This window comes from Microcaecilia unicolor, chromosome 3 (genome assembly GCF_901765095.1).
Source record: "Microcaecilia unicolor chromosome 3, aMicUni1.1, whole genome shotgun sequence".
NCBI classification, from domain to species: domain Eukaryota; kingdom Metazoa; phylum Chordata; class Amphibia; order Gymnophiona; family Siphonopidae; genus Microcaecilia; species Microcaecilia unicolor.
Window position 1 is genome coordinate 139,491,948 of NC_044033.1, and position 26,059 is coordinate 139,518,006.

The following is a 26,059-nucleotide window of genomic DNA, read 5'->3' on the forward strand; positions in this document are numbered from 1 at the left end:
GTTTTGCATGCATTGCAGTATTAGGAATTAAAGTGTACTCTTCTGACATCCTCCATGTGACACTTGTAATGCTGTATAGGGATTTAAAAGGGGGGGGGGGTTTCCCCCCAGTAATGTACAATAAGGCAAGTGTCAGATACCTTGTGAAATGTCATGCATATATACCATTACAAACATGTTTTCTGGTCATTTGGGAGCAGATCCAATAACCTACTGTTGGCAAAGGTTTGTAGATGAGTTGGATTCTGCACCATTTCCACAGAGTATGTGGTTTCACTTCTTTTTCATGATCGTCCTAATTATTATTAACACAGCACTTGTAATCCAAGTAACCATGTTGACCTACTTGTTATAATCATAGCTCAAACAATACACTACCAATGAGTATAAAATAATGAGTGGAGTGGAATGGGTAGATATGAATCGCTTGTTTACTCTCTCCAAAAATACTAGGACTAGGGGGCACACAATGAAGCTTCAAATGAAGTAACTTTAAAACAAATCAGAGAAAATATTTATTCACTCAACATGTAATTAAATTCTGGAATTTGTTGCCACAGAATGCAGTAAAAGCGGTTAGCTTAGCGGAGTTTAAAAAAGATTTGGCTGGCTTTCTAAAGGAAAAGTCCATAGACCATTATTAAAAAGAGACTTAGGGAAAATCCACTGCTTATTTCTAGAATAAGCAACATAAAATATATTGTACTGTTTTGGGATATTGCCAGGTACTTGTGACCTGGATTGGCCACTGTTGGAAACAGGTTGCTGGGCTTGATGGACCTTCAGTCTGCCCCAGTATGGCAATACTTATGTAATTATGTACTTATATCATTTCTCATTACAACCTTTAGAGACAACCCTGTGAAAGAAAACTGTGCTGTCTGAAGTTGTTCAATCACAGAGCATGAAAAGAAGGACTTACCCCTTCAGCCTTCTCCTCAGTGGTAGCCAGCATTTCTTGAAGAGCCCGCACTGATAAGGACTGTTCCAGCACAAAGGTGCAAATGGACAGATCTGGAGGGACATTCTAGTGAAAGAGAGCATGGCATAGCATTAGTTGAAAGGTTACTGATACCAAAAAGCATTGTTTTTTTACTGTTTTCTGGTGTACGCCTGTTTCCTTAATCATCACAACTCAGTTATGCTCTTTGACTGATACAATAAAACCCCAACAAATAATGCAGAAACATAGATACAGCTAAAGGGCCAAGTGAACAGATACAGGTTGGCTCTGCTGTTTAATGTTAGTACAATGTTTTGCTCACGGAGACCTGTATTTAGATGTCCTGGCCACCAAATCAGCAAGGCTCAGTTGGATAACAGAGGTGATGTATGAAGGCCATGAACAGGGTTTTCCTTATAGGCTTAAAAGACAGAACTGGCAATCATCCCAGCCTCTATATAAAAAAAAATGGCTTTCTCCTGCCAGGAAACTTGCAAAGGACAGGCATTTTGCATATATAACATAATAACAGGCCTATATTTATCAGTGGCACAAACAAAGGGATAGAGAATGGACTGAATATTCTTTCACCTGGTTCTGAATATTGTATAAATTGGAAAAAAGAATTTCAGGAAGGCTTATATCACTGATAGGGTTGATGGCTGAAAGGTACAGATTATTGTGGAAATTTCTATTCTAACTATAATAGTCACTGTTTATTTTGTCCAGGGTTTCTTTATATACTCAGCTGTAAACCATTGTTCCCTCTGATGGTTTCCCCTTAACTAAATTCACTGTTAAGATTTGTTGACATTTTTTTGAGACCACTTGTACTTTCAATTCCCTCTTATGTACAGGACTGTACACAATATATTGAACAATTTAGCACTGACAGATAAAGTTATCATTCCAGTTAGTTTGGATGTAGGATCATTATACATCAACATCCTTCAGGTTGAAACCTTGGATACTGTTAGAGATACTCTAAGCAAAAGAATAACTAATTTGAGAATTCCGACTGAATTTATACTTGAATTGGCATCAATTGCTTTAAAAGAGAACTCTTTATTTTGAGGGATGTATTTTTCAAACAAATAAAGGGATCTGCTGTGGGGGCAACAATGGCCTTTCCATAGCAAACCTTTATGTTGCTAACTTTGAGAAAGTACATATCTCTGACAATTTATATAAGGCACATATTGTTCTGTGGTGTAGATATATAGAAGACATTTTTATGGTATGGAAAGGAAGACAGGAAGAACTTCTCACGCATGGCTTAATACTAGGGGTCAAGGTATGAGGGTAGGTAATCCAACAAAGTGGAAGAACACAAAATCCCACGGATGTCAGAATGTAAGAAAAGGAGTGGGAAGTGGACCAATGATTCCAGGAGGCTGTGATATATGATGAACAAGCTTTAATGTAGACTCAACACAGTACTGTGTTTCGGCCACAGGACTGCCTCAGGAGTCTTTGACGGTATAGTTATGAATTGATGATCTTAGTATAAATTGGTCTTAAAAAAGACCTTTGTGGTCTAAGAATAAAAGAATGTAGAATGTCGCCACTTATATCTTCAACAGAAAAAATGTTGTTACAGGCAGAACAGAAATGTATTTTTAAACATGATACTGTCATACCAAAAGATTTTAATCAGGAGACCGATTTATCTGTTTTGGGTTTTTTTTAAGATTATCAAAAGGACTTTATCTTTATCAATGGACACACATATGTTTATTTGTTATATATTTATTGCAGGTGTTATTGGTTATTCTATTTTATGATTATTTATTCATTAGTTATTTATCAATGTACTTTTCAATTAGTTAATTATGGGGTCCTTTTACTAAGCTGTGGGAAAAAGAACCCTGCAGTAGCAGCAACGGCCATTTTTCCAGGGTCCTTTTTAATGCAGTGGGTAAAAAGCCCCCCCAAAATGGCCACACGGTAAGATAACCCTTACCACGTGGCTATAAATGGGGAGCACTTACCGCCAGCCATCGAGGTGGTGGTAAAGGCTCCCGCGGTAACCAAGCAGCATGCGGCAATGCCCGATTGCCACCAGGTTAGTGCCACGCTAGAAAAAAAATTTCCCGGAGTGCCAGAAATGGCATGCACTCCAGCCGGAAGTACTGCCGGTAGCCACTTTGGGCCAGCAATAGTTCCGGATTAGCAAGTGGTAAGCCCGCATTGGGCTTACCACCGCTTAGTAAAAGTCCCCCTATGTAATGCTTTTGTATTATTTATTTAATTATGCTATGTGATAGTATTTTATTTATTTATTTCTTTATTGCACTTGTATCCCACATTTTCCCACCTATTTGCAGGCTCAATGTAGCTTACAAAGACCTGTTATGGCAACGCCATTCCAGGGTGACAGATACAATTGATGTTACAAAAGATAAAGGATGACAAAGAAGAACTAAGCAAATAGTTATAGAAAGGACGCTTTCAGAATAAGGTGAAATGTTATAATTAAGCTATGGTATTTGGTATTTTTTATGTGTGCCTTTAGCTATGTGTGACCATTGTGAGTATTTTTACAAGCCTTAGGGCTTTCTGAGTGTTTTTATTAGTCTGAATGGCGATGTGAGTAGCTCAGTCACATTCAAAAACAGATAGTCTTGATACCTCACAATTTCTTGAGTTGTCACAATATGTTATCTCTGTGCATGCTACTTTTTAGTTACCTTTTGGGCTGAGGAAGAAAAGAGAAAAAATTTGAAATAGTATTTTTCAAAGAAGAATGTTCCCTTCTATGGCTAGCCATTGACTATCCCCGCCCTTTAACATAACTGCACTAACAGCTGCCATGCGGCAATGCCGACACAGCCTGTTCAAAGTGAATGGCCTGTATCGGCATTCCCGCACGGGTAGCTGTTAGCGCAGCTTTGAAAAAAGGGGGCCTATATGTCCTGACATAATTAGACAGACACAGTGGAGATGGAAAGCTTTTTGCTGTTAAAGTCAAAAGTCCTTGCCGTGGGAACCTCTTTCTTTCTTAGATTTCCATGTAAATGCCTGATCACGTATAGGAACAAGAAGTTTGTTTTTTTAGACCCCTTGTATTTGGAAAATTTTCTTAAAGATAAACACGTGCTTCAAAATAATGTTTCATGAATAAGTAAGTGTTCAGAGATGTAGGAGTTATGATTAATTCCATTTAACAAGGACATTTATATTCCACCATACCTAACAGTCCAAGGTGGATTACAAAAACAGCTAAGAAATTAGATATAATTACAATTGTTACAATAAATATTTAAAAAACAATAATACATTCAAAAGATAGTTTTCAAAAGGCAAATCTTAAATACCTTTGAAAATTTCAATAAAAAGCAATCTCTCTGATAAAACATGGTGGGGCTGATATTCACATCGCGGAAGGTAGCCAAATTACCTCCCTTAGTCGGTACTGAGCACAGATATTCAATGCTGGGCCATTTGCTGTGTCCAGCACTGAATATCCGGTTTATTTTTTGCTGGTTTCAACTGAACCGTCCAAGTCAATATTCAGAGCTGACCGGTTAAGCTGAAACTGTCCAAAGATAGGCCTGCTATCTCATTACTCTAGTTTGGCCGCCAAACTTAGCTGGCAATGTGCTGAATATTAGCGGATAACCGGTTATCTGCTAAGCGCAACATCCGGCAATATTCAGCAGGAGATAACCTGCAATCTTCCAATGAATATTGCCAGTTAGCCAGTTAAGTGCTATGTAAAGGGCCAGGAGTCATTCCTGGCCAATTAAATGGTTTTAAATATTGGGCGGGGTATGTTCACATGGGCAAAGCATAGGCGGAGCAGGCATTTAGGTGGGCAACTTATAGAATATTGTAAGTTCACTATGTGCCTACTATATTTAGACACCTTCGTTTCTTCCAGGTCTGTGGCAAGTGTAGATGGGTTTCCCTACACTAATATTGGAGGAGTAGCCTAATGGTTAGTGCAGTGGGCTTTGTTCCTGGCAACCTGGGTTCAATTCCTACTGCAGCTCCTTCTGACCTTGAGCAAATCACTTAACCCTCCGTTGCTCCAGGTACAAAAAACTTAGATTGTGAGCCCCCTACAGACAGAGAAAGTACCTGTATATAATGTGTACAGCGCTGCATATGTCTTATAGCGCTATAGAAATGATTAGTAGTAGTACACTAGTATTCAAGGACACTTGGGTGTCCAAGTATCCATATAAAATTCACTCTCATCCCATGTTACTAGGGTGTCTATATGAAGGTGTCCTATGGTAGAAGTGCCTCCTTAGTATTCATTCATTTCACTTCTGTGTGAACAGACCAGTGCAATATACCTATTGTGCCTGAATGTAACTTTCCTGGAGCTACCAATGAAAGATGTGAGCTAAATCCAAATCAATTATAACAATATCTAGCCTGGTTTGGGCTATGGTAGTGGTGGGGTTAGTCCTCACTGGGAGGCAGCAACATTGTGCTACAAGAAATAGTTATCCAGAAAAATGTATTATGTGGGATAGTGTTGCTTCTGACCTTTCTGAATAAAAGATGTTCCACTGCACTGCAGGCTGCACAAAGGGGCCCTTTTACTAAGCCATGTAAATGTCTACATATGCCAACGTGCGCCAAAATGGAGTTACTGCCTGACTACCACGTGACTCTTGCGGTAATTTCCTTTGTGGTGCGTGGCCAATACGCGCGGCTGAAAAAATGTTTTATTTTTGGACGCGCGTATCGGACATGCGCCAAGTGGCATTTGATGAATGTAGGCCATTACTGCCTGCTTACCGTGTGAGACTTTACTACTAGGTCAATGGCTGGCGGTAAGGTCGCAGACCCAAAATAGACACGCGGCAATTTTGATTTTGCCGTACGTCCATTTTCAGCAAAAATTTAAAAAAAGGTCTTTTTTACAGGTGCGCTGAAAAATGGAGCGGTGTACGCCCAAAACCCACGCCTACACTACCGCAAGTCATTTTTCAGTGCACCTTACTAAAAGGACCCCAAAGAATGGTACGAGCAGAGGGATCCTCTGTACATCCAATGAATGCCACTGAAATTGTTAACTCACATCATCTTGAAAAATAAGTTTGACAATTCCACTGAAAGGTAAAACATACCACTGACAAAGATGATTGGGCAAAACGTATAACACGTACTTATCCAAAAGTAAACATCTAAACTGTTCTACAGATACCTAAAGTAGAAATCAATACTTACAGCACAACAAGGCTGTATGTACTCTAGTTATTTCCCTTCTAACCCTTCAAAAATATTTTTCTGTGACTTATTTTTACACCACTATAATCCGGTTTTGTAGTGCAAGATCATGAAAGATTATCTTAAAATCTCATATGGATGACAGAACAGCCCAGCTTTGCACTGCATTAAATATATTGTAGAGAAAGAAATTAAGATGAATGTTTTTATCAGTCAAATCTTGTCTAAAAGGTAAGTGTATTGCACAATATTTGATACAGCATACAATGAATTATGTCAACAACACAATTTCAATTTTTAAAAAAATTCTAACAAGTTACCATACTTTAAAATTTAGATGCATTTACTGGTTTGTGGTTGAAAGTCCAATTCTCTAACAAAGATGCTCTTAATTTAACGGTTCAAAGTACTGAGAGGATGCTCCCCCCTGATATTAATAACAGAAACATTGCACTAAGGTCCAGATAATAGCTACCAAGATGGTATAGAATCTATAACATAAGCCTTATGAAATGAGAACTCAAGAAGCTAATTATCTATAATCTAGCAGACAGGAATAGCAACAGAAGGGTGACAGAGACATGTAAAAACTTCAGCAATATGAACAAAACATATAAAGCTAGAATTTTTAAATGAAAAGAGAAGTCTAGAATGTGGCTTCATGGTATGCAGCTGAAAGTGGGTGGCATTCCATCACCACATGGATCAACCTTTATATGGAGTTGCTTGAAGCAAAACCACCACTGGGTTCAAGAAAACATGGATCAGCACAAATGATCCTTAATTATAGGAAAGTTAGGTTGAAATCACAAAAATAATATTGACAATATTGAAGAGGAAGAGGAAATGTGCAGAGTATATGGAACATTTCTGCTGTTATGTTATGTATTTCTTGCCATTGAGGTGGCAGTAGGAGCTCCCGCGCTAACCAGGCAGTAACCGGTAGCGCACAGCACTGCCCGATTATCACCGGGTACAGAACGGCGCCACAAAAATAAAAAGATTTTTGTAGCACTGGATATGACGGCGCGCTGGGGTGAGAATTACTGCTGTGGTAGCCTGGCAGTACAGTAGTACCTCGATTTTCGTTGACTTCGGTTATCATCAGTTTAGGGTTTCATCGGTCTCAGATTTCGTCGGCGTGCCCACATGACCTCACTGCTAATTTTGCGAAAACAAAGGGCGACCCACGTGTTCTCCTGCTCAGCGTGGCGTTGTTTCTCATTGTGTGAGCATCAGCCCGCGTGTCTAGCCAAACAATTCCATTGCTTTCCAGTTTTGATTCATATGGAAATAATTACCTCAGTTTTCGTCAGTTTCGCAGATTGTTTTTGCACGGATTATCGACGAAAACCAAGGTATCACTGTACTTCTTTTTTAGCGAGCAGTAAGCCCACATTGGGCCTCTTTGTAAAATGGCCCCTCAGAGCACTCAGTGTGCATTTTTTTTCGGTGCCCAAATTTGGGTGCCATTTACTGATTCTGTATACTGATTATTTATTGTACCTTGAAATTGCATTGGCAAAACAGAATATAAATGCCCTCTTAATTTTCATAAATAAACTTTTCCAGAGTACGATATTGTTTAGGGTATAACTGATCCCAGCTTTTACATCTTATAATACTGAATATTAACTGAATATTATTTATAATTTGTACTGTGTATTTTTGAGCTGCTTTCTTCAGTAAACATTTACAAGAATTTGATAGCGCATTAATAATTTTAGTGCATGTACAGTGCACAAAAGGACAGTTGTGCAACTCCTGTTCACATACACCCAGGAAAACCATTTGCAGGGCAATTCTTTAACATAGCACCAAAATAGAGGCCCCACAATGGGGTACACTTAGTCCCAATTTTATAAATGTTTCGGGGTGTGCGTAAGCTTTTATAAAATTCTAGCACAAAGCTACATTGGTCACCGACATATAGGTGCGCCCACTTATGACAGGCTGGTGCAAGTTGGTGCTCCTAAGTGTATCATGCATTCTACAAGTTGCACAAACTGCTTGGCAACATACCATGCCCCGCCCATGCTCAGCCATATGTATGTCCCTTTGCAGGTACATGCTAAGCGACTGGTGCATACGTTACAGAATTGTGCCCAACACGCACATAACTGAAAAATTATCGGCACTTCTGACATGTATACGTGTTACTATTGTATAACACATGCATATACTTGATGCTTATTTGACGTCATACTTAACCAGTTCATATTCTCCAACATCTACACATCAGATGCTCTCCACCCAGTGAGACTCCTGATGCAGGCTTAGCGGCCGAAACACAGCGTCTTTGTCGAGTCTTTTTATCTAATAAATGTTTGTTTTTAAAAGAATTCATCTCTCCAGTCTTTGGTTTCCGTGGTCAAACATCCTACTTTTTCCCATATCCTGTGTTTTCCGTGGGAAGTTTGAGTTCTCCACCTTTGGCGGATTATCCTGCACACTTGATGCTTAACATTAGGTGCCCAGTTACAGAATGGCCCTTCACCTGCTGTTTTTTTTTAACTCTCCACATCCTCCCTGACATCCCAGCTTCTTCACACTTCCAAATTATTTAGGGGCCCTTTTACTAAGGCACGTAGGTGCCTATCCTGCTTATAATCGAACGAGAAAAACGCCCAAATTCCGACCTAAATCGGGAGATGGACGTTTATCTCACAAAAACGAATAACGCGGTATAATCGAAAGCCGAACTTTGGACATTTTCAACTGCACTCCATCGCGGAAGCATACAAAGTTGACAGGGGCGTGTCGAAGGTGTGGTGAAGGCGGGACTTGGGCATGGTTATCACCCGAACAGAGATGGGCGCCTTTCGCCGATAATGGAAAAAAAGTATGCGTTTGTAGCTAGAATTTAGGGCACTTTTCCTGGACCCTGTTTTTTCACGAATAAGGCCCCAAAAAGTGCCCTAAATGACCAGATTACCCCCAGAGGGAATCGGGGATGACCTCCCCTGACTCCCCCAGTGGTCACTAACCCCCTCCCACCACAAAAATGATTTTTCACAACTTTTTATTTTCACCCTCAAATGTCATACCCACCTCCCTGGCAGCAGTAAGCAGGTCCCTGGAGCAGTTGTTAGAGGGTGCAGTGGACTTCAGGCAGGTAGACCCAGGCCCATCCCCCCCTACCTGTTACAATTGTGCTGCTTAATGCTTATTAGTCGTCCAACCCCCCCAAACCCACTGTATTCACATGTAGGTGCCCCCCTTCACCCCTTAGGGCTATAGTAATGGTGTAGACTTGTGGGCAGTGGGTTTTGAGGGGGATTTGGGGGGCTCAACACACAAGGGAAGGGTGCTATGCACCTGGGAGCTCTTTTACCTTTTTTTTTGGTTTTGTAAAAGTGCCCCCTAGGGTGCCCAGTTGATGTCCTGGCATGTGAGGGGGACCAGTGCACTACAAATCCTGGCCCCTCCCACAAACAAATGCCTTGGATTTATTCATTTTTGAGCTGGGCGCTTTCATTTTCCATTATCGCTGAAAAACAAAAATGCCCAGCTCACAAATTGTCGAATAAAACATGGACGTCTATTTTTTTCGAAAATACGGCTCGGTCCGGCCCTTCACGGACCCGTTCTCGGAGATAAACGCCCATGGAGATAAATGTATTCGTTCGATTATGCCCCTCCACGCGTGTCCAAAGCGTGTCAATTTGGCACTGCCGCCCGGCTACCACGTGCCCTGGGCGGTAATTCCATTTTTTACGTGCATCCGATACACACAGCAGAAAATATTTTTTATTTTCTACCACGTGGTGCTAACTAGGCAGGAATCAGCAGTGTACGCACGCTGACAGTTATCGCCCGGTTAATGCATGAGACTTTACTGCTAAGTCAATGGGTGGCAGTAAGGTCTCAGGCCCAAAATGGAGACATGCTGATTTTTATTTTGCCGCACGTTCATTTTCGGCCAAATTTTTAAAAAGTCTTTTTTTGCAAGTGCGCTGAAAAATGAACCTGCGTGCATCTAATATACATGTCTATACCAGCGCAGGCCATTTTTCAGCACATCTTAGTAAAAGGACCCCTAAACACACTTCAAACTTGCCTCATTAGACTCCCCACAAAATCCACAGTCATTTGCTCTATTCTTAAAGCCCAGGAAGTTTAAAGAAGATAATTCATCTGGCTAATAGCAGAGTTAACCATGTAAATAACTTTGAATATGACCAACTATTGATTGTAGGGTTTTTATGGTACATATTCTTATCTTTATTTTGACGAAGAAAGTTATTTTTCTTCAAGTGTTTCAAAGCCGCATTTCTAAGATATATCATATAAAATAATAAAATATGAATTCAGAAAAGTAATGTTAATTCCAGTCACTCAATACAAGCATATTGAAATTCAGATCGATATTCACCTGCACTTATCTGGATAGGACAAGTGTTTCTCACCAGAGTCATTATCCAGATAATACCACTGAGAATCCTTTCTGACTGCCACGACATTATCATGGTAGTGCCAAGGTGGTCTAGGGCCAGAGCCGTGGCAGTGCTTCTAATTACCCAGTTGGTGGCTGTCCTAGTTTAATCCAGTTAGAAATAAGGGTACTGGTTTAAATATTGCAGACGCCTGATAACTACCAGCCCTCAGGTTATACCTGGATATTCAGTGCTGAATATCTGGATATTAAAAAATCCACAGTAGTTGACATTTAAATTAAATGCTGACCACCGCAGGCAGAGATAGTCTTTAAAATTTGTCTCCGTTTCCTGTCTTGTGTGTGATGGTGTGGAAAAGAATTATTAAATAACTTACATATTAGCTTTCTGCAGAAGTTTATAAATGACCGAATTGCAGAGATGTTAAAACTGCAGCAGTCTAGTTCACCCTCCAATGAAATCTGAACAATTTTTTCTAATCTTATTTAAGTCTAAAAGAGCTGACTGATGTCTATAGACCTAAAGTGACAGTAAGGCTGAGTTTATCCATAAACAGTTGTTGACAGTAATGCAAAGAAATATGGTGCTTTGAAAGACATTTCTCTTAGAAACAGCAGAAGATTAATATCATAAAGCATGAATGATGAACTAAACTACCAACGATGCACAATAATACTCTATATCCATCAGCAGTATATTCGCTTTTCTGAAAATAATCTTGAAGAGCCTATTTACTGCCTCATGTTAAATGGCTTCATTAATGCATATTAATGGTAACACAAAGATATGCATTATTAGCAAAAAATTGGCCATAATGTATGATAAACATCAAAGAGCTTTGTCACATGCAAATTCATGCAAAGCAGCTCATTAACGTTATGGGATTTAAATTCAAAGTGATTGAAATGGGAAGGAGAGGTTTCTACCTGCTTAAATCGTGCCCAACATACCAGCCACCGATATTCAGCGGCACTTAACTGAGCAATGCTGCTAAATATCAGAACTAACTGAATGTTGAATCTGAGCAGTAGAGGGGAAGTCCAGTGGTGGATTTGGAGAGGGGCTGGCAGTTATGGGGGTACTGGCAATATTCAGTGCAGTTAGGACCACATAAAGGGCAATCCTATCTTTGCCAGCTTAGCTATGCAGAGCCAGCACTGAATATAAGCTGACACCAGTACTACCCTCCCTTCCTCCCTCATCCCCAGCCGATTTTGGGCATTTCCAACTGCACTCCGTAGCGGAAACGAATAAAGTTGACGGGGGCGTGTCGGAGGCATGGTGGAGGCGGAACTGGGGCGTGGTTATCAACCGAGGAGAGATGGGCGTCTTTAGCTGATAATCGAAAAAAAAAGGCGTTTTTACCGTGATTTTGGGTCACTTTTTTGGACCCTTTTTTTTTCACGAACAAGTCCCAAAAAAGTGCCCCAACTGCCCAGATGACCACTGGAGGGAATCGGAGATGACCTCCCCGGACTCCCCCAGTGGTCACTAACCCCCTCCCACCAAAAAAACCCACTTTAAAAATTTTTTTCCCAGCCTGTATGCCAGCCTCAAATGCCGTACCCACCTCCATGACAGCAGAATGTGTTCGATCCTGTCACAGCCTTTCCCTGGGTCAGATGTGGCTCTCGAGTGCAGTACAGGGTCACATCAGCATTGCATTGTGGTGGGTGTAGGGTATTGGGCTCCGTGATTTCATTAGCTTGTGTTACAGTCTCACAATGTTGGTAGTTGGTAGGCTCTTCTCCCATGGTGCTTTTCCCCCTGCCTACTAGGTCAGAGTGTGCCCATGCGGTAGTGGCCATTGTTGTAAGCCAGTTTTAGTTCCCTTTCCTGTGTTAGCCACGTTAGACAACTTAGTTCTTCCCTTGAATGTGGCTGAATGAGGGCATTGTACAGCATTCTGCCAGTTCTGACCTACTGCTCATCTCAGTACCAGGGAGACTCGTTGCCAGTGGGGCACAACCTCTGATCTGCAGTTAACTGTGAGTAAAGGCGGTTATTCCAATAAAGGACGTTTTCATAGAGATCAGTCTTCAGGTGTCAACTGGTGTGCCAAGGTTATATAGCAGCAACCAGTACTAGAGGCCTGCGTGTATGCAGGTCCCTGGAGCACTTTTAGTGGGTACCGCAGTGCACTTCAGCCAGGTGGCCCCAGGCCCATCCCCCCCAACCTGTAACACTTGTGCTGGTAAATGGGAGGCCTCCAAAACCCACTGTACCCACATGTAGGTGCCCCCTTCACCCCTAAGAGCTATGGTAGTGTTGTACATTTGTGGGTTTTGGGGGAGGGGGTTGGGTGTTCAGCACCCTTGGTAAGGGAGCTATGCATGTGGGAGCTTTTTCTGAAGTCCACTGCACTGACGTAGGGTGCCCAGTTGGTGTCCTGGCATATCAGGGGGGCGAGTGTACTACGAATCCTGGCCCCTCACACAACCAAATGGCTCGGATTAGGACGTTTTTGAGCTGGGCATTTTTAGTTTCCATTATCGCTAAAAAACAAACAAACGCCCAGCTCAAAAACGTCCATTTTTTCGAAAATACGGTTCGGCCCGCCCCTTCACGGACCCGTTCTCGGAGATAAACGCCCATGGAGACAGGCGTTTCCGTTCGATTCTGCCCCTCCACGCATCACTCCTGCACGGAAGACTACTAGCCTACCAGGGAATGTAAAGGTAGGCCTGGAGGGGCTTCTGGTGGTGGTGGGGGAGAGGGGTAGGGTGCTTCCATAGGGCAAGCTCTTTGCTAAGGAGGGAATAACACAGACAAAGATTCCAGCCATGACCCAGAAGCTATGCAAGTGCCAACCGATATTCTGTACTGGCACTCACATAGCTAAGCAGAAAAAGGACTGCCTCTTGAACAGTTAAAGATAGGATTGTCTTTTATGCTGGGGGAGGAGGGATCAAAATTGGAGTGGGGTGGAAATTGCTCATACCCTTATTTGGGTCCCAACTGAATGACAGAAGTCCCAGTGGCCAGGAGCAGTCCAGTCAGACCCAGTCAATGCATTAAATAAATGCATATCACTGCTGGCTGAGTATTGACAGATATAAGTTGGTTTGAATCCTATCTAAGCCCTTCAGTACATGAGTTGCAAATGAAGAGGGTGTATTCATCATGGGGGATTTTGCACTGATTTTTATCTCTGGCTCTGTTTAACATCTATCTGATCCTCATCAGGGAAGCAACTACGGATTCTGTAGCAGGAAAGAATATAGTGGTACAGAACAAGCAGACCAAAAGAGTTTGCAGATCGATTACCCTGTTGTTTTTTAGGAAACAGAATATATACAGAGATTCCGCTTTTTTTATTTTTACCCCTAGAGTCCAGCCCACCATGATAAAATGTTTAAGAGTAGTGGGGCGCTGACTATGCTTGATGAATGGTAGGGTGTAGATTCCCTGGTGGTGAGGTTTTAAAAGTGGTAAAGATGGAATAAATCACGGTGTAAGGGCTCCCGTGCCAAACCTGCACCACTAAAGGAATTTACAGAGAACGTTATGAGGAAACAGCGGATCGTGAAGGCTTCTATACTACGGCTACGGCGCCGAAACACGGCTGTGTTGAGTCAACTATTCACAATAAAAATCATTGTTTTAACTAATCTATACTTCTGCCCCATTGTTTGAATAGAGCCTATTTTCCCCACCCCCTTTTTTTGTTTTCGGCTTCTATACTGTGCAATTAAAGGTGGTCAATCTGTTTCCTCAGATGTTTAAATTTTAAAGAGTAATGAAGCTATTTCAGACTCAAAACTCTAAATTAAGATAGTTTATTGCACAAGAATCTTTAAGAAGTTTTAAATTTTGTTAGTAAATACGATTAAAACAATAATTATTTACCAATAAATACATTGAAACACAACTGTATTAAATTTTACTAAAGTGCAAAAGATGTTTATATTGCACAATGAGTGTGTAAAGTGCTATTCAAGAGTGAAATGTTCTTTTAACAACAACTTTGCTTTCTTAAATTAACCAGGGATTATGCATCCAACTTCAACAAGTTTTGCTTTTCCAGGAACTTTCAAGATACAGAGATTATCTGATAAGTGTCTCAACTTAACTTTGTTAAAGCTTTGTTTCCAGCAATAAAGGCTTTGCCCAAGGAACGGATCCTTTCCACCTGACATTTAGTGTTATTTAACCATCAGAACGGATGCTGACAGGTTAAATAGTGTTTAACCAGCTATCCGTGGTTAGAAGCATCACGTGATATAACCAGCTATCCGATGATTTTTAAACCAGGTTTGGCAGTCATAATCGGCTGCGTCAAACCCTGGTATATCTTTGGCTTGTTTAAAGGTAACCGGCTATGTCTGAATATCAGCGTAGCCGGTTATCTTAAAACCAGCCAACAATCCCTCCCCCCCCCCCCCCCCCCCCCCAGATATTCAGTGCCAGTCACCAGAAATGGACCGGCATTGAATATCCGGGTTGAGTGCAGACCATGGAAGACAGCCTGGCTATCTCCCACGGTTTGAATATCATGTTCTTTGTGCTTTCTTAACTATCTCACAGAACCAAGTTTTCCTTTCCCCCCAAAGAAATGAACTCAGGAATACGGATTTAAGGTAAGTACCCCAAACTCTAAACAGAGTCCTTTTTTTAATTGTACATTGTGAGAGTATAGACACTTAGCTACAACTGTAGACCTTGCTTGAATGGTAACTTTGTTCTTTCTTGATGGTGGTGCACTTGCTGCTCCAGCGTTGTCTGCTCAGTGCCCTTTTTGTAACCTGTTATTTTAACCAGCTTAAAAAGACAAAAACCCTGTCTCCCTCTCTACTGATAAGTTGTTGTTAATGGCTTTTAACTTTTAAAATACTGTGGCTAGATATCTAATAAATATCAACAAATAATGATTTTCCCTGTTAAAAGTTCTGTCTGGATTGTTTTCCCTAGCTAACGAAGAGCACTCAGCCACTAGGAATCTGCCGCAGCATTCAGGCAGTCTCACATCAAACACATTCACAAATCATCTGAACACTAATTAACATGAATGCTAGGCTGGCTCAGAACCAGCCCAGGGCCAGCTTTTCAGTTTAAGCACAGCTTAGCTCCTGCAGATATTAATGTCACTGTGCTCTGGAACACAAACAGCTTCAGTCATAAACATAAAACCTCTCACTTCCCAAATCTTACTAGAAAAATTCATTTTCTTAGTCTTACTCTCTCTCTCACATACGAGACAGTAAAGCAGAGTTATAGTTTAACTTTCTTAAAACTCTCATATACCATTTTTCCTCATAATCTTTCAAACTCTCACAAAGCTCCAGTTAAACACAACTATCTTCTTCTGTGTCTTCAGATCTTCTGCCAACAGACAGGACAGCTGTTGCTAAGGATGACAGTGACTCAGTTACCATTTGACCTCTGGTGACCAATCAGAACCCAATACATCAAACTTTCAGAGGTATGGTACCTAACTGAATGTTTCATGGTCGCAATCCCATAAGAAATAATGGAAAAAATGATCATATCCAAATTTTAATAAATAAACAAGCACTAAATGTACCCAAACTCTCCATGCTATTTAAGCACGTCTATCTCTACAATCCTATGGTTTTGGATTTTAAAACCACATTTTTAGAGACATCACACATTTTTCATAAATAAATATTATTAAAATTGCACCAATTCCTTATTCTGCCTTCTAAACCATTAAAGCTAATTCCTAGTCCCCTCATCTATCGATAACACATCAAAGAAATAATTTTCAAACCTCCCAAATAGCCCAAACCATTACCCTAGGATTTCCCATTTAAATGTATTTTTTTCCAAACCCACCCCCCTAGTTCACCTAAAGAGGTTCTCAGGAATCCATAACTACAAAACGTTTTCACAAGAAATTAACCCTTTACAAATCAACTTCTCTGTCCACCACCAATCCAATTCACAATGGACCCCTGGTGACCCCGGGTGCCAACAGCAAAAGCCATGATTTGGCTGGTTCCCTGGTCAGATAGCCTACAAATCAAGGCCCCGGCTTGATTTTGGGCCTACCAGAGCTGCAATTCAGCATCACCAAGCATGCTCAGGAATGTTGGCAGGCCAGGCCCAAAGCTGGCCACTTTCCTACCGGCTCTCCTCCAGGTCTCCCTCATTCACAGCAGTGAGCTTGGTCACAACTGTCATATTTTTGCTTCTCTCCATCCTGGACTACTTCTGGAACTGATCCAAGTCCCAAACTGACCACTGGCTACTAATGCAAACAATGATCATGGACCCAGAATGGCCCAAAAACATCCAGGACCCCTCAGAACAATTTCAGACACCAAATGGGTCCCAACACAGTGGGGCTGACCTCAGGCAGCCCTGAAAACAGCCCAAGAATGCCCTAAGCTACCACGGGATCACCAGAAGCCTTCCCCCCAGGGCTCAGGTAAGTTTAATTTTCAACCTTTTACAGTAGGTATAAATTGAAACATCTGATTTAGATGTTCTGCTCATACCCATATATTCATCAGCATTGCCTAAACGTATAGCACTGCCAAGTACATGTATAATTTGAAATGTCTATATTAGGTATTTCATATAGTATGCTGCTTGTCCCACTGAATATTGGCCTTGTGATGTATAATTAGACGAGAGAACTCTGTTTCTTTCCAACCCAGTGAAAGTTGGAAAGAATAATACAAAAACATTTGAGAATTGACTGTTTGACGACAATATAACTCTGGAAATTTAACTGAATAGGATGATACTTGACATGTGTGGAAAAATGGTAGAAAGACACATTAAGTTGAAAAATGGGTCAAATTGGACTGGGGATTCCAGAGAAATAAGCCCCCCCCCCCCCCCCCCAGCACAAAAATATAGCCCAATGTATTACTATGGGAGATGTAGCTCCAGTTTTTGTAGCCTAGAAATTTACATACAGTGAAACCTCCTTTCAAACTGCCTCTCCATCGTCTCTTCTCGCTGAACCAGGGGCTTAGCTACGGGTGGGCCTGGGTGAGCCCAGGCCCACCCAGTCCTAGTCTGCGAGCCAATCGCAGCTCTAATGTTATTTTTTTCTTACCCGCAGCGGCGAAGGGGCGGCCCTAAAAGCACAAGCAGCCAGGCTCATCGACTCTATCCTTCCTTCGCTTCCTGCCCTCTCTGCGAGCGTCCCGCCTGCTCGAAAGGAAATGACATCAGAGGAAGGCGGGACGCACGCAGAGAGGGCAGGAAGCGAAGGAAGGATGGAGTCGACGAGCCTGGTTGCTTGCTGCTTTTAGGGCCGCCCGTTCGCCGCTGCGACTTGGGGAGTGGAGTGGAAGTGAGCCAGCAGCCTATCTATTCCACTCCCCCGCGCAGCCGTCGCTGTTCAGGCAAGTTAAAGCAGGCAAACCTGTGAGCTGCTGCAAGCTGCATCCACGTTGTCGTGCTTTATTGAGACAAATGGGAGATGCTGTGAAGGGGGGGGGGAGATGCTGGATAGAATGGGGAAGGGGATGGATAGAAACAGGATGGGCAGGGGAGAGAGGAGAATTGCTGGACAACAGGGATTGCTAGAGGAGACAGGGGAGAGAGGAAGTTTGCTGAAGATGGATGGAGGACAAGGCAGGGGAATGGAGAGTTGCTGGACATGGAGTGGAGAGCAGGGGAAGGAGGATAATTGCTGGGCATGCATGGATGGAGGGGAAAGGGGAGAGGAAATTTGCTGGAGATGGATGGAGAAGGCAGGGGAATGGAGAGTTGCTGGACATGGCAGAGGGCAGGGGAAGGAGGAGAATTGCTGGACAACAGGGATTGCTAGAGGGGACAGGGGAGAGAGGAAATTTGCTGGAGTTGGATGGAGGAGAAGGTAGGGGAATGGAGAGTTGCTGGACATGGAGCAGAGGGCAGGGGAAGGAGGAGAATTGCTGGGCATGCATGGATGGAGGGGAAAGGGGAGAGAGGAAATTTGCTGGATATGGGTGGATGGAGGAGAGGGCAGGAGAGAGGAAATTTGCTGGATATGAATGGATGGAGGAGAGGGCAGGAGAGAATGGAGAGTTGCTGGACATGGATGGATGGAGGGGAGGGCAGGGGAAAGGAAAGAGAAGACTTGCTGAACATGGATGGATGAATGGAGGGGGCAGGGAACAGAGGACATTTGCTGGATATGGGTGGATGGAGGAGAGGGCAGGGGAGAATGGAGAGTTGCTGGAGGGAGGGGAGAGAAGTCAGGAGGGGAGGGAAGAGAGGAGAAATGCTGGACGTGGATGGAGTGGAGGGCAGGGAAGAGAGGAAAAATGTTGGACAAGGATGGAGGGAAGGAAAGACAAAGGAAGGAGATGCTCATGGATGGAGGGGAGGGAAGACAGAGGAAGTAGATGCACATGGATGGAGGAGAGTGAGGAGAAATGCTGGACATGGATGGAGGGGAAACTGCTGAGTTGAGGAAGGATAGGGACAGGGCTACAGATGGTAGACAGGACACATAAGGACACAAGAGGATGGTGGACATGGTGAGAGAAAAAATATCAGATGGAAAGAAGACTGCATGAAACAGAAGACACTGGGACCAAAGCAAATAGATCAGACAACAAAGGTAGAAAAAAGTATCTTATTCAGAATATGTCATCTTTTGGAAATGTACATCTGTGATATTTTGCATGTAAGTTTCAATTTTTCTGGTATTGCTGCATGCTGAGTCTGACTTCTTGAGTTAACTTTCCAGTTCAGTATTTTGCCTTCATATTTTTTGATTTCTAGATCCTTGTGTCATGTCCGTTGTGTCATGTGTTGTTCATGTGTGATCAAGGTGCAGTATTCTGATAGCGTGTAGTATTTGCAGCCCTTTTTGTTTTGCTTTTTTTTTTTCACGAGGTAGTGTATTGGTGTTTTAAAGCCTAGTGTAATTACAGTTCTGCCTTTTCAAGCATAAGGTTGTAGCTCGTCCTGTCCTTGGACTTAGTGCTGTTATGGTTTAGTAAGGATATGAGTGTGTTTTTGCACAAGTTTGTGTATAGCTTTTTGCAGTGGAGCGATTGTGGGATAATGTAATTATATTTAAAAATATCAATTTTTCCATTAAGTATGTATGTGGTTATACTGATGCAGGGCAGCTTTTGGGCAGACTACTTAGAAATCCATCATCAAGTGAATTCTAAGGCATTATTTTGTAGGATCCCAAGAGACACTGCTCATACTTATAAAGACAGTGTGTGCCCACCCATATTAGCTCTGGGCCCACCCAAAATCTCAGGTCTGGCTACACCACTGCTCTGAACACCCCAAACTACCTCTCCCTGCATCTTATTTCTCCAAGCCTTTGATGTGCAGATGGGTGACAGCTTTGCCTCAGGGATTCAATGAAACTTAGTATCTTTCCCTTTACTGTCTAGTGACTATCTTGTGTAATGTCTTCTTGGCTGAATGCTTAATCTGCCTCATTGTAGTTTCTCACTTGCCTCCAAAGTTTCTGTCACTTACTTTCCTGTCATACAGTGGCATTCCTTTCCATCTTCTCTATATTTTTGATTTGTAAAGCATATTGCTATTGTTTTATGAAAGGTGGTATGTTAAACCTAATAAACCATAAACTGTTTCACCCCTACCAAAATGTCTCCTCTTCAAAACCATACCCCTGCTACTCGCCACTGCCCCCCCCAAAAAAAAACTACCCCTGTAATTGTCTCATCAACACGCTAATTACTCCATCCCCTACAACTACCCCTGACAACTTCCGCACAACCTAATAATTGCCCTACTGCCCAATAATACTCACACAACTGCCCCCACCACCCTGCAAACTGCCCCACTCTCAAAAACTACAATCTGCAATTTGCCCACACTCAAATACTACCCCCACAGTGCCCCACAATTTGCCCACACTCCCAAAATTCTGCCCCCTCACAACTGCCCTAAACCACAAACTACTCCATGCTTCTGTCTCCCATCCCCCAAATTGTCACCACTCTACACACTGGGCTAGAGCACAGTTGCAAGATATACATGTATGTCATAAATTACTCGTGTATGCAAACAAATTTAAGTGGAAAATCTAACCCTGCCTCAGAGAAGATGTAACTTTGTCCAGGAGCTTTCAGGGGGGCTATTTTTAGAAAGGCACATAAGCACATGAAATGTGCACCTATGTGCTATTCCTTACCTACAGTGGTGGAAATAAGTATTTGATCCCTTGCTGATTTTGTAAGTTTGCCCACTGACAAAGACATGAGCAGCCCATAATTGAAGGGTAGGTTATTGGTAACAGTGAGAGATAGCACATCACAAATTAAATCCGGAAAATCACATTGTGGAAAGTATATGAATTTATTTGCATTCTGCAGAGGGAAATAAGTATTTGATCCCCCACCAACCAGTAAGAGATCTGGCCCCTACAGACCAGGTAGATGCTCCAAATCAACTCGTTACCTGCATGACAGACAGCTGTCGGCAATGGTCACCTGTATGAAAGACACCTGTCCACAGACTCAGTGAATCAGTCAGACTCTAACCTCTACAAAATGGCCAAGAGCAAGGAGCTGTCTAAGGATGTCAGGGACAAGATCATACACCTGCACAAGGCTGGAATGGGCTACAAAACCATCAGTAAGACGCTGGGCGAGAAGGAGACAACTGTTGGTGCCATAGTAAGAAAATGGAAGAAGTACAAAATGACTGTCAATCGACAAAGATCTGGGGCTCCACGCAAAATCTCACCTCGTGGGGTATCCTTGATCATGAGGAAGGTTAGAAATCAGCCTACAACTACAAGGGGGGAACTTGTCAATGATCTCAAGGCAGCTGGGACCACTGTCACCACGAAAACCATTGGTAACACATTACGACATAACGGATTGCAATCCTGCAGTGCCCGCAAGGTCCCCCTGCTCCGGAAGGCACATGTGACGGCCCGTCTGAAGTTTGCCAGTGAACACCTGGATGATGCCGAGAGTGATTGGGAGAAGGTGCTGTGGTCAGATGAGACAAAAATTGAGCTCTTTGGCATGAACTCAACTCGCCGTGTTTGGAGGAAGAGAAATGCTGCCTATGACCCAAAGAACACCGTCCCCACTGTCAAGCATGGAGGTGGAAATGTTATGTTTTGGGGGTGTTTCTCTGCTAAGGGCACAGGACTACTTCACCGCATCAATGGGAGAATGGATGGGGCCATGTACCGTACAATTCTGAGTGACAACCTCCTTCCCTCCGCCAGGGCCTTAAAAATGGGTCGTGGCTGGGTCTTCCAGCATGACAGTGACCCAAAACATACAGCCAAGGCAACAAAGGAGTGGCTCAGGAAGAAGCACATTAGGGTCATGGAGTGGCCTAGCCAGTCACCAGACCTTAATCCCATTGAAAACTTATGGAGGGAGCTGAAGCTGCGAGTTGCCAAGCGACAGCCCAGAACTCTTAATGATTTAGAGATGATCTGCAAAGAGGAGTGGACCAAAATTCCTCCTGACATGTGTGCAAACCTCATCATCAACTACAGAAGACGTCTGACCGCTGTGCTTGCCAACAAGGGTTTTGCCACCAAGTATTAGGTCTTGTTTGCCAGAGGGATTAAATACTTATTTCCCTCTGCAGAATGCAAATAAATTCATATACTTTCCACAATGTGATTTTCCGGATTTAATTTGTGATGTGCTATCTCTCACTGTTACCAATAACCTACCCTTCAATTATGGGCTGCTCATGTCTTTGTCAGTGGGCAAACTTACAAAATCAGCAAGGGATCAAATACTTATTTCCACCACTGTAGGTTCCCCTGCTATAAAATTGCCCTCCACGTGTACAAATATTATTGGCACTAAGGAAATGATACAATAATCCCACCCAGGGCTGCATTGTGACTTTTATGGGCCCTAGGTACTTTTGCGTGTTGTGGGCCCCTCCCTCAATAGCATTTAATATATGATGTCAGCTTTTAATTTTAATTGTATCTATTTCTATTCTATAGTATTGTGTATATTTTTAAGGCCAAAAGGCAAGACCTGAAAATTAATAACTTCTACTTCATTTTTATTTTTTCCAATTAAAAAAAAAATGTTAAACATTTTCAAGGGCCCTAGGCACTGTGCCTTTTGTGCCGGATTCTATATATAGTGTCTTAATTTCCATGTGGAAATTGAAGCATATTCTATAACAATGCATGTAACTTAATTAGTTAACTAGCTAATTAGTGCTGTCAATTGGTTGTTAACAAGCTTTTATCAGCACTAATTGGCATTAAGATTTATGCACACAACTTGCTATGTGTATTCTGTAACATGACACGTGCAAATTCTAAGTTGCATAGTTGAAAAGGGGAAGTGGCCATGGGTGAGGTGTGGGCATTTCTAAAATCTATGCGTGTTATAGAATACAATCGCCCTGCACCCAATTTAGGCACTGGAATTTATGCCAAGTAAAATGTGGCATAAATGTCTGCGACTAAATTTGGTCACATGGAGAGACACCTGGCATATTCTATATATCGCGCAGAAATTTAAGCCTTTTCTATAAAATGTAGGCATACTTTAGAGAATCTAGGTGGAGGGGGGGGGGGTTCTGTGCAGAATTTTCAGGTGCCATATATAGAATCTAACCTATTGAGCCTAATGTATAAGTCTGCCCTGATCCCACCTCCCCCAAGCCCCCACAAAAGCAAATTAAGAGATGTGAAATGCAAAACAAACAGCACAAATGAGGTGACACAAAGCAGTAAATCTCCATGGATTTCATCAAGCTAAGCAAATGCTAAGGGTAAAAAGATTTGATTGGTCTTATTTGGGCATGAGCTTTGTGACTATGGAAAAGTGCGCTTTGATTGTACCCATAGAAAGGCGGTATATCAAATCCCATCCCCTTTCCCTTAGTAATTCTGGCCCATAAATTACGAAAAACGTTAATGTATTTTTAAGATGTTATGGCTGCCTCCAGTCTAGCCCATATGCTGCTTTATTATGCATGTTTACTCATCTGCTCACATTGCTGAAATCTATTTGTAAAGTCCTACTTAGATGTTCAGTATATGAAATATGTAGAAGTACTGTGGGTTAAATGCATAACTTAAAAGATACATGAATTATGTATATTAAGCTATTAATCTATCAGATAATATATTTGTATATGTTATGTACAGCAGAAACACACCTTAGAGATTCTCATCTGGAGTCACAAAGGGACTGCTTTAATAGGCATGATGAGGAATATTAGCTAAAGCTTTGAAAGTAATCCTCTGCTGCTACTTTTACTGATGATAAAATTCTGACTTGAATTCAAATAAAGTAAATAGCTTTTACCTGCAGACTTAACCCTGCCATTTGAAGGGAAAGATTTGCCCTTTGAAAACGGACCTCAAAAAAAGTGTTTGCACAAATTTGCATCTGCTATGTGTGTGCACATTTTTTCCCATTAAAATTTCTGCACATTCAGGGTAATTTTCAGTGGCAGACGTTAGCATTTTGATTTAAATGCTGGTGTCGGAATCTAAGGGTCCCTTTTACTAAAACTTAGTGCTTGCTAACAGACACTTACAGGAGAATTCTATATATATGGCGCATTGGCGCATATGGCGCATAGGCACTGCTTCCGCACCAAATTTTCAGCGTGGAAAAATGTTTTAACGGCGATAAGGTGCCAAAATGGGACAGAAATATCAGATCTGTGTGAAAACATATTTACATGCCCATTTATATAATAGCACCTAAGTGTTTCTGTTTGGATCTGCAAAGGGGGTGTGGCCATGGGAGGGACATGGACAGGTCAAAGGCATTCCCTTAAAATGTGCCCAGTATTATAGAATAATGTGGATCCATGCCCAACCTACATGCCAGGATTTACACTGGTTTCTGTTGGCATAAATCCTCATGCCCAAAGCTGACCGGATCCCGGCACTATGCACTATTCTGTAAAGGATGCCGATCCCAGAATACCCATTATAGAATACCGTTTTAGCCCCAATATTTTTTTCAGTGCTGAGTTTTGAGCGCCATTTACAGAATCTACCCTGCACATATTAGAGTGCACAAGTTATAGAATAATGTTAGTTGTGTGTTTAAATTAATTTAATGGAGCTAATTGGTGTTAATGAGCAATATTAGGCCATAATTGACCTTAACTTGTGCTAATTGACACCAATTAGCAATTATGCCTACAACTGCCTTTGGTATTCTAGAAGTTGTGCATGCAAGATCTATCGTGTGCAATTTCAAAAGGGATGTGGACATAGGAGGGGAATGAGCAAGTCAAGGGCTTGGCCAGGATTAGCATGTTCAGGTTATAGAATACTATCGCTTATGTAAATAACTGATACCTGCCATTGAGCTGGTATAAGTGCTCATGCCTAAAGTACATGAGTATTGCCATACTGGAAATAAACCGAAGGTCCATCAAGCCCAGCATCCTGATTCCAACAGTGGCAAATCCAGGCCACAAGTATCTGGCAAGATCCCAAAACAGTATAATACATTTTATGTTTCTCATTCTAGAGATAAGCAGTGGATTCTCCCCAAGTCCATTTTAATAATGGTCTATGGACTTTTCCTTTAGGAAGCCATCCAAACCTTCTTTAAACCCCGCTAAGCTAATTGCTCCCACTACATTCTCCCACAACAAATTCCAGAGTTTATTTATTTATTTATTTATTTATTTATTACATTTGTACCCCGCCCTTTCCCACACAGAGCAGGCTCAATGCAGCTTACATTGTAAAAAGTAAAGATAGTAAGTATCATATAAAGCAAACAATATGTAAAAGATAATAAAGTATAGTTAGTGTCCATGAACTTTGGTAAAAATTAGGAGTTGATCAAAATTATGTTGAACCTGGGGAGTAAGCTCTTTTAAACAGTACAGACTTCAATAATTTTCTGAAATTTAGGTAGATCTGGGTAGATTTTACTGATTTGAGTAAGGCATTCCACAGTTGAGTGCCTATGAATGTAAAGTTGGAGGCATGAATAGATTTGTAATTGAGACCATTACAATCTGGGTAGTGTAGATTCAAGTAGGATCGTGAGAGACTGCATCTATTTCTAGGTGGTAAATCAACCAGTTCGAGCATATATTCTGGAACTTCTCCGTAAATTATCCTGTGAATTAAGGTGCAGACCTTGAAGGCAACTTGCTCTTTGATGGGAAGACAGTGCAGTAATTCGCGAAGGGGCTTAGCGGATTCAAATTTAGATTTTCCAAATATCAGTCTTGCCGCAGTGTTCTGAGTCAATTACATGTTGAGTGAAGAAATATTTTCTCTGTTTCATTTTAAATTTACTACGTTGTAGTTCATTGTGTGCCCCCTGGTCCTAGTATTTTTGGAAAGAGTAAACAAGCAATTCACGTCTACCCATTCCACTCCACTCATTATTTTATAGACTTCTATCATATCTCCTCTCAGCCATCTTTTCTCCAAGCTGAAGAGCCCTAGCCACTTCAGCCTTTCCTCATAGGGAAACTATCACCCTTCTCTGTACCTTTTCTAATTCCAGATGCGGTGACCAGAATTGCACACAATATTCAAGGTGTGATCACACCATGGAGCGATACAAAGACATTATAATGTCCTCATTTTGTTTTCCATTCCTTTCCTAATAATACCTAATATTCTATTTGCTTTCTTAGC

At 41.8% G+C, this 26,059-nt stretch overlaps 1 protein-coding gene across 1 annotated transcript in view; it reads right to left on the reverse strand.

The window, feature by feature from the left end:
* Positions 1-26,059, reverse strand: part of RYR2 (ryanodine receptor 2) — a 908,577-nt gene that overhangs the window by 836,953 nt on the left and 45,565 nt on the right. The window contains 1 exon segment of the mRNA XM_030194683.1: positions 923-1,027. Coding sequence (XP_030050543.1) covers positions 923-1,027 — 105 coding nt within the window.